The sequence below is a fragment of the Sinocyclocheilus anshuiensis genome, unplaced genomic scaffold (assembly GCF_001515605.1).
Source record: "Sinocyclocheilus anshuiensis isolate Anshui unplaced genomic scaffold, SAMN03320099.WGS_v1.1 scaffold983, whole genome shotgun sequence".
Lineage (NCBI taxonomy): Eukaryota > Metazoa > Chordata > Actinopteri > Cypriniformes > Cyprinidae > Sinocyclocheilus > Sinocyclocheilus anshuiensis.
The window spans coordinates 559,680-569,826 of NW_015546086.1; the positions used below are offsets into that span (position 1 = coordinate 559,680).

Below are 10,147 nucleotides of genomic sequence, written 5' to 3' on the forward strand. Positions count from 1 at the left end.
TGCCTGCCTGTGATGAGGAGATTGTGAATAGAGAATGATTATTAGTCGAATTTAAAATAAACATTTGCATTTGAATGGTAGGTGTGCATCAGGGAGCGTCATCAGTGGCACGCGAGATGCTGTGATAATGATGTAAGTGACGTTGTTGCATTTTAATGTTTTGTTAGTCTAGCCCACGAGACGCGCCGCTGCTGAGTTATTCATTCAAAATATTAGAGAAATATAGAAGCTCAATGTAAAAGCATCCAAAAAGCAGCATGTCATGGGACCTTTAAAACCGAAACCAAGCCATTCACACAGCATTTTTTAGATGGACAACTATGACTGCTGCACTCGCGTCTCACACAAGAGATGTAGCCATGCAAAGTTAAAACAGTTTAAACTTTTAGAAAACACGTCACGAATTTGTGGAGGTTTATTCCTTTTCACTGCGTCTCATATGTTTTTAAATGCAGTCTGTGTGAATGGCGCTTCGGCTCTTTGGTTTAAGCAATGCGTAAATACATGATGCTGTTTTTGTTCATAATTGTTTATGCAATTTATGAAATTATATGTGATTTTTATGAGTTAATTTAGACGTAATGCACGGTTTTTACAGACAGTTATTTCCTTGAGTTGACAATTTAAATGCGCTATTATTTTGCTCATTGTGCCCTCCTGTGGCCTCGGGAGACAAGACAAAAGTTTCCTTAAAACCTATTTAATCTGCATATAAAACATTAGAAATTAGATATTTGTTTCATTTTTATTTTGTGTTTGATTGCTAAAACAAAAATATTTGTTGTTTGTCTCAATAAATTGGGTTAATTATAAATACAGTGGTTAAATGTAAACATTATATGCTCCATAGTCATATCGTCCTGTCGTCAGCCTGTGAGATAAACGAGACACAATATTATCATGCTAATTTATTATATTATTTACTTACTTCCTACTTACTCCAGGGTAAGGCTAAAATCAGCCTAATGTTACTGTAATCTATTAACTTCACATTAACGTTATATCTTTTTAGTCAAGTAGCATATAGATGTCATGTCATAAAATACTTTTAATATGACTGAATTTGTATTTAATATGTTAACACTTTAATAGAAACACGGAAAGTTACTAATTATAATGCTAACATTTACTCAGTTATTCAAACAGCAGCTACAGAAAATTAAAAAGATTATTTACATGATCAAAGAACATCATCACTGACTTCAGTCTAGCGCGAGTTTATGCATTGCACACTAACACTCCCGTTATAATCAGTGAAGCTGTCTACACTGTATGATGAATAAATCTCTTATACTTGCATCGCATGTACATCTGCACTTTGTTGTTTATGATGAAAGAATTCGCGAGACAGAAGACTTCAGTCAGTGAGTGACCTCAATGAACAACAAAACTCCGGTGTTTCAGCGATCACTCGCCTGAACGCCTCTGATTGGCCGCTGCATTCATAAACTCAATGGAGTCGTGTGTGATTGGTTAAAACGCAGAAAAAGAAATATGATTGAACAAATAAACCCTAATATTAATTATATAATAATACTAGCCCGATAATAATAATAATAATAATAATAATAATAATCGTCTTGCAATCGTCAAAGGCATCAGCCACAGGCGATATCTCTGACTGTTGTTGATACACGATACTATTGTCTATCGGCACAACCCTAGTTTGCATTTTTCCTACTGTAATGGCGCATATATATGAAGACGTTATTGGCTGCGTTGAAAACAATTATTGCACACACTACTGCAAATTTTACAGACACACCCCCAGAGTGACAGATCGCACATTTTGAGTGATATTGAGCTAACTCCTTCAGCATCAATGGACATATAGATGTGGTATGATGTTTTTTTTATCAGACTAAATACAGCTGGTACGCCATTAAAGAAATTTGTAGAACAGTGAGCTGACATAATGTGTGTGGCTTTTTTATTTTTTATTTTTTTTTCCCTGCCCTTCCATAGTTTGAGCACTTGCAACAGTATTGCAGATGGTTTCCTTTGCCACTTTCCTTTGCTCACTGGCATTTTTCTTTCTGCTTTACAATATGTATTGTGAACAAGCACAAGCAACAAATAAATTAGCTGGTCTATGACATACACACTTTTTTTTTCTTTTGTTAAGCCATTTTTTTCAGGAAAAAGATCTGTATTAGCCATTAAAATTTCTAGTTAGCTCTTCAGTACTTTTATGTTGTGTAATGACCAGTATGCTTTAGATATTGGAAATAAGAAAAAGTACTAAAAAGTATATTGCAAATGTGATTATTATGTTAATTTTTCTGAGTACTCATGAAATATTTTTGCTTCACTCTGTTTATTTAGATTTTCCTTCCTCGAAATACAGAGATTCCTCTCTGGGTTAGATGACTTTTGCATTTTTCTCTTTTTTTTCGCTCCCAGTGAAAGAAATTAACTGGTGTAACTTTTTAAAAGTTCCTTTTTAAAGGAGGGATGAAAATGGCAGGTAATGATGACGAAGGTTTACACACATTTCTAAACCAAACACACCTTTAAACAACATGGCGGGTGAAAGGTAGCAGTGTGTCAGCTGAATCCAAACTTTTTTGAAAGTGGCAGTACCTTTTTTAAATAAAGCGCATTCAGACCGGCTCCTTAAGAAGTTTAGACTGGAGTGCCGTCTTAGAAAACTGGACCCCTTCAGCTGAATCCCATATGTTTGTCTTGGCCCATAGCTGGTGTCTGCTTGGCGGGCACTGATGCTGGGGATATTAAACTGATGGAACACAGAACTCTTGATCCCTTTCGAGGGCTGCTATTTAGGTAAAGGCAGGAGGCTCTGTCCATCCACCTGTGATTGTCCACTCCACAAAACTAACTGCTCATTGGACGGTGTAGCACTGTAGCTAATGGAGCAGTAGTAGCGTTGGCCACACTGTGTCCTCCATAGGGATGGGTATCGTTAAGGTTTTAACGGTATTACTACTCTTACCGATACTGCTTATCGATTCGGTACTTTAACAGTATTCTTATCCGTACTTTTATATATATATATATATATATATATATATATGACAAATTAAGAGCTCCCAACTGTTCTCCTCCACTTAAGACATAATTCGTGTTTAAGTAGATACTCTCCAAGCCTGCCATTTTGATATTTTTGTGTGTATTTGATCGTTTGGACATGCGCCCGAAGCTCGAAGTGTAATTTGTTTGTCCGTTTTGGAGCGTGCCGTGCGCACACATTTCAGCCTGAGGAACAGCGTCTCTTGTGCGGATTGTGCTTTCAAGAAGAAACGCAGCTAGTTTTTAATAGCTATACCTCATGTCTTCTTTTGTATAATCCTTAGAAGCCAAAATCGAAATAAAAAAATAAAATTAGCTTAATAAAACCGCCACAGGCCTAAAGTGTAAGCAGAAGTTTGAATGTTTAGTTCTCTCTTCTATCATAATTAAACAGGGCTTTCATGTTGCGCGTGCTGAAGCTCCTCCATGTGAGCGCGATCTCGCTTCTGAATTGCGAATAGCAAAAATGCATCATAGACAAATGTTTGAAAAACAGCTGGCGACTCTGGTGAGATAGAATTTGCAAGATAATGTATATATAGCAATAATAAATGTATGTGTGTTTTATTAATTTCTCCAGTACCGATAGCAGAACCGTTAACGTCAGCGCTTATCGATACTCCGGTCTTTAATAATTTAGCCCCGGGACCGATTAAATACCGGGTTTCGGTACCCATCCCTAGTCCTCCATGTTTCTCATTGACACTGTCACATCAGAGATGAGTTGATTTTTTTTTAAAGAGGGCTGGGTGTAAAATTGGGTTATATGGAATGACAGTAGTTCATTGAATTTGATAGGCTGTAATATTTCCCCACCACAGTGTCCAGCCTTATTATGGAGGACAGTGTGTTTTTTGTGCAGCACTTGTTCATAAGAAGAAAAAAAAATTCCAAAACATAATATGCATTTATAAAGATAAAAAATACATCACAATTATTTCTGCTTGAGGACTTTATATTTATTTTTTTGGTCTACAGGATCAGTAGTTTCTTATGGTCTATAAAACACTGGACTAGTAATACAGAGAGAGTATAAAATTTTTGTTTTTTTACACTTATTCAGGACCACATAATGTCCAATAGTAGTGTCACAACTTGGTTGTTAAAAGCACACGAAGATGATGAAGGTTCAAAAGTCTATAATAATCCACAAAGAAGAGAATCCAAACAAGGCAGGCAAACTAAACACAACCAAAACACGACGAGACTGGACAAGCTGAACTGAAAAAGGGGAACTTAAAAACACAGAGCAAACAAGGTTAATGACGAATACCTGAAGAGAATGACACAATCAACTCAGAAACCATGACAACTAAGGATTGGTAAGAACTAGAACCAAAGCCACTGGAAGGCAAGCCTGCAACCTTTAGTCAAAAAAAAGTGAAATGGCTAATGCTAATGCTTCTTCTGTGGCAGTACGTGGGAAAGGAGAACAGAGGCCATTTTTGTTTTGAATGGATATTAATGGAGGAGAGGCTTCACTACGCTGAATAACAGCTTTTGTGAGGAAACAGCTTATCATTTAATGAATCAATAGCCTATCGGCTAATCTTCAACTTGTTTGCCATTAAACAATAGTTTTGGATTTAACTATTTTTAGAGTTTACACTGAAAATAAAACAACTTTTTATAAGAGAAGTCACAGACGTTTTGCGACAGGTGGGATTCAGCTTATGGCACTTCTCATTCATTCCTGTGATTGAGTGTTGCACAACTCTGACTGAAATTCAGTGACACTAAGGCTGTATTGTGATTGGATATCAAGGCACACATGATCCAAGTTGACCATTACGTTTTCTCCAATGGTAAGTAATACAGACCCTCGTATCTCCCAATAATAAGAGAATCAATGCTAGAACAAAGGAAAAACAAAACTATATAGAAACAAACTAAAAGTCCATGAAAATGAAACTAGATGAAACACTTAAATATCTGTTACTACTAAAATGCCTTGACATTTTTTTTTTATATACATTTTTAATTTCCACCACCTTTGATGTCCTTGGCTGAAACACTCTTTAGGGTTTTTTATATTGAACTTTGGTGTTTAATTTTTGATTACTATTAGGTGAACTTTAGCTTTATGGATTGATTGTCAGTTAAGGTTAGTGCACAACAAACCAATTAGATTGGATTAGATTAATTTGGAGTTAGATTTGTGTATTTGTCGATATTGGAATGCACACAAAGGCAGCAGCATTTTACATGGTTAAACAGCAGTTGAGAAAAATGCTGTTATTCTCCACTGTTGTAAGGGAATTATTCCTGCAATAAATTGACATTAATTCACTTTCAATTTAAGTGATTAAAGTGCAAAGATACTCCCTTTCAAACAGTCAAGCAAGTGGTCGGTGCAGTGACCTGTGGGTCTGATTCATGGGTTTGGAACATGTATGTTTGGTGCATACTGATTCTGTACTTGAGCACATGCAGTGCACGGTATATTTACTTGCCTCGGGCAGTTTGAACGAGAGTGGTTATGTGTTTTTATAATACGTAACTATCTAGTGTTATTGTTACAGAGCAATTTATATGTTGCATTTGTGCAGCTTTAGGAATCTGCCTATACTTTGGTTGCATTTTAAAAAGTCCTATAAGCAAAAACTGGCTATTGAGGCATAGAGTTCATCAGAAATGGATGGAGGTAGCAGGCATGTAGAAAGGTAAACCGTGTGTTCTTGAGTGCACAGGATGGCACTGAGAGGGGGTTGCCAGGTTACAGTGCCTTGCAAATGTATTCATACCCCTTCATTTTTTTTTTTTACATTTTGTTTTGTTGCTGCCTTATGTTAAACTGCTTTAAATTAGTTTTTTCCACTACAATCTACACTCCATACACCATAATTGTCATGGAAAAAAAACAGGTTTTTAACATCTTTGCAAATTTATTAAAAATAGAAAACTAAAATGGAGCATTAATTTTGCTTGTAGATATTACTACACTTCAAGCGAAGTTAACCTGTGGCAAATTCAATTGAATGGGTATGATTTGGAAAGGCACACACGTCTTAATAAAAGGTCTAACAGCTGATAAAGCATATCAGAGCAAAAACCAAGCCCTGAGGTCAAAAGAACTAACTGTAGAGCTCAGAAACAGGTTTGCTTCAAGCCACACATCTGTGGAAGAGTTCTGAAAAAAATTCTTCTTCATTGAAGGGTCACAGAAGCATGTAGTCTCTGTTACCCTTAATGGAAGAAGTTTGAAACAACCAGGACTCTTCCTAGAGCTGGCCTCCTGGCCAAACTGAGCAATTGATGGAGAGGGGCTTTGGTTAGCATGGTGACCAAGAACCTGATGGTCACTCAAGTTGAGCTCCATGATCATATGTGGAGATAGGAGAAATCTACAGAAGGACAAACATCGCTGCAACACTCCACCAATCCAGTCTTTATGGCGGTGTGGCCAAACTCAATCCTCTCTTCAGAAAGGCACACACCTCTCAATAAAAGGTCTAACAGCTGAAAATGCTTTACAGAGCAAAAACCAAGCCATGAGGTCAAAAGAACTGCCTGTAGAGCTCAGAGACAGGACCGTATCAAGCCACAGATCTGGGGAAGAGTTAAAAAAAAATCTCTGCACTGAAGGTTCACAGAAGCATGTAGCCTCCATTATTCTTAATGGAAGGAGTTTGGAACAACCAGGACTCTTCCTACTGGCCTCCTGGCCAAACTGAGCAATCGATGAAGAAGAACCTTAGTTAGAGTGGTGACCAAAAAGCTGATGGTCACTCTAGTTGAGCTCCATGACCATATATGCAGATGGGAGAAATCTAGAGAAGGACAAATATCACTGCAACACTCCACCGATCTGGGCTTTATGTCGGAGTGGCCAGACTCAATCTTCTCCTCAGTGAAGACACATGAAAACACTTGGATTTTGCATAAAAACACCTAAATTACTCTCAGACTCTAAAAAACAAGAGTCTCTGGTCTGATGAACCTCAATTCCATGCATCATGTTTGAAGGAAACCAGGCACTGCTCATCACCTGCAGAGTACCATCCCAAAAGTAAAGTGTGCTGGTAGCAACCTCATGCTGGGGACTCGTCAGAGTAGAAGAAAAGCTCAATGCACCAAAATATTGAGATAACCTTAATTAAAACCCAGTCCAGAGCATTCAGAACCTCAGACTGGGCAGAAGGTTCACTTTTCAACAGGACAATGACCCTAAGCACACAGCAAGAGTGGCTTATAGACAACTCTGTGAATGTCCTTGAGTGGCCAGCCACAGCCTGGGATTGAACCCAATCAAATATTTCTGGAGAAACCTGAAAATGTGCATCTGCCCCCATCCAACCTGACAGAGCTTGAGAGGTGAACAGGTGAGGTGAAGAATGGCAGATAATTGCCAAATGCTGATGAGCAAAGCTTGTCACATCAAACAAAAAAAGACTTGAGGCTGTTAAGGTGCTTCAGTGAAATATCTAGTTAAGGGTATGAATACTTATGCAATGTACTTATTTCATTTTTAATTTCGCAAGGCACTGTATGAGTAAGGGAGAGTGCTAGTCTTCCAGCACATTCCATAGCATGGGCTCTGAGAGGCTGTTCTGTGTCCAGGAGGCCGGCTCTGGGGCTGGAGGTAAAACTGAGAGGCTGTTTTAAAAGAGTAAAGAGGTCGGTCCAAGCACACACACTTGAAGTACTGTACATTCAAACACTCACCCACTCACATGCAAAGAGACGAATACACAGTTGAGCATATGGATGAACTCGCACTACAGAAGTGAGCACATGTACATGTGTGATCACATATTGCATGTCAAGATGATTTGGCGTGATGTCAGTATGATTTGTAGTGACTTAGCAATATGCTCCCACACGTGTTGCACAAGCTGAAACACACTAAATGCAATAATATACTTTATAGTGGGGTAAATAAAGACTAATGATGAAAATGCTTCTATTTTGCAAATTTTTACAATGTGGTTCTACTTATTATACCGAGTATAGCAATTTGAGAGAAAAGTTGAATTTGAAAAATATTTTAGTATTCCTTTTTCAAAATACTAAAACTTTCAGTTTCCGTTACATACAGTCTTAACCCTGTTTTTATTCACTTTATTAGTTTCTGAATATTTTTCTGTAATAATTAAAACACACAGTATGCAGTAATATACAGAGGGGTCCAATGGTGAAAATGCTTTTTTTTTTTTTTTCTCAGTATGAGAGAAAAGTCAAATTGATATTATTATTATTATTATTATTATAATTTTTAAAATTCCTAAAAGTATTCCTTATATGAAATTAATTTTTTTTCACGATAATAAAACTTGAATTTTCCATATCCGGTCTAAATTTTCCTCACTTTGTTGATTTCCGAATATTTTTTTGCAATAAATAATTATGTGATACAAAGTCAGGTCAGGGGAAATCTAGTTAGTTTATTGAGTTATGCAGGAAAACCCAATTTTGTTTACAACTGTGTGTGATAATGCGTTTTGTACCCTAAAAGCATTTTTGAATAAAAGATGCCTTTGATTTTGAAACTAATAGGAGGCTGAGAAGAAAGCAGAGAAGAGATTCAAATGCCTGATTATTCACTGACAAATGCATCAAACATTTAACTCTCTCTAGTGTTTTCATTAGTTATCAGGGCTTCCAGTAAATATTTGGTTGTGAAGGCACACACTGGACTGTGTTTTATCAGCAAAATTCAATGGAATTTTTATGAGGTTGAAAAATGTATGATCATGTATTTCTTAACTCTGAGTAGAAGGAATGTTTGAAGGTGAGCCATGTGTTCTGTACCTGTTCATATGTTGTAACAAGTTACTGTATGTTAGGTGAAAAGTTAATAGTAAATGAGGGGATGAGGGTTGGGTGATATATAGAGCATCTGCCCTTCCAACAAGACTATATGATGTGTTTTGGCAGGGGCCTTGCATTTAGAGGTGAGATTTATTGTTACTGTTGTAATGACAGTCTCCTATGTTTATGAACATATTTCATTTGCACTGTCAAATCTGTCTTTCTGTCATAGTTATTTTTCTAGGCAGGTCTTTGGTTAGACAGACTTCAGCTTCCTCTTCATTTCTGACATTTTTATTTTTGTTCTCTCAAGGCTGGTATGATTCGCACTGATTCTGATGAGTACTTCATTGAGCCTCTGGAGCGAGGAACACAGGAACACGAGGAGAGGGGAAGAGTTCATGTGGTATATCGAAGGTCTGCAGTATTACAAGCGCCTTTAGACATCTCCTTGGATTACCAGCCAATCGGTATGTACCACTGGATTATTGAAGTCTTGTGTGCATCTGTTGATTCTAGCCTTACCCCATTTCCTGTGTATGCCTTATAGGCTTAGGATTTTCCACAGCCTCATGTTGTAAATAATGTTTGATGTGTTTGAAATCCGATAAGGATCTATTCAGCCATTGTTGCTGTTGATTGATGATTGATACATTTAATTAAGTCCACATTTTAATTAAGGCCGTAGTTCAGGGGTCAGCAACCTTTTTGACAAAGTATCTTTTTTTTTTTTTTTTTTTTTCCCCCCCATTTGTATCACATTGCCATACACACCTAAGCCCCCCTCCCCAATTTCTCAGTATTATATGGTTTTATAGAAACTGAGAAACAAAATAATTTCAACAATAATGATAGCAGCATAATAAATAATGATAGCAGCATTAACGTTCAGTTTCATGTTATTTAATGGCATATAATTTTATATGCCGAGCCTGGTAATCCCAGGAGAGTACCCAGACAAGTAATTGTACATTGAAATGCTGACAACTAAACACAATCGTAACTGTTCCTAACGTTAGCTAGTTACTGATGCTATCTCGTAAAAGACATCATAAATGTACTCTTGATAATAAATACAGGTAACTTACCTTCATAGTCATGAACACATTTTTAAAACACTTATAATATGTTGTTATAAATGTTGTTGCACATGCATCACTGTCTGTATATGACTTTTCATTGTTAAAGTCATTTGTTGTTTGCAGTTGTTTTTATTAAAATTATTTTAATGCATTTGCAGAGTCATACATTTAAATTTTTGCTAATCAGATGGACAATTAAACATTTACCCAGTGGTGTATAAAGTACCTGAAAGCCATACTCAAGTAAAAGTACAGATATCTTACCAGAAAATGACTTTGGTAGA

The 10,147-nt window shown here is 36.8% G+C and overlaps 1 protein-coding gene across 3 annotated transcripts in view; it reads left to right on the forward strand.

The window, feature by feature from the left end:
* The window catches only part of LOC107700077 (ADAM metallopeptidase with thrombospondin type 1 motif, 3), a 129,875-nt gene that overhangs the window by 5,090 nt on the left and 114,638 nt on the right, over window positions 1–10,147 (forward strand). For all 3 annotated transcript variants that reach the window (XR_001635517.1, XM_016501593.1, XM_016501594.1), the window contains exon 4: window positions 9,095–9,251. Coding sequence is in view for 2 of the 3 variants with exons in the window: in XM_016501593.1 (XP_016357079.1) it covers window positions 9,095–9,251 (157 nt within the window). In the remaining variant the exon portion in view is untranslated. The remainder of the gene's footprint in view (window positions 1–9,094; window positions 9,252–10,147) is intronic.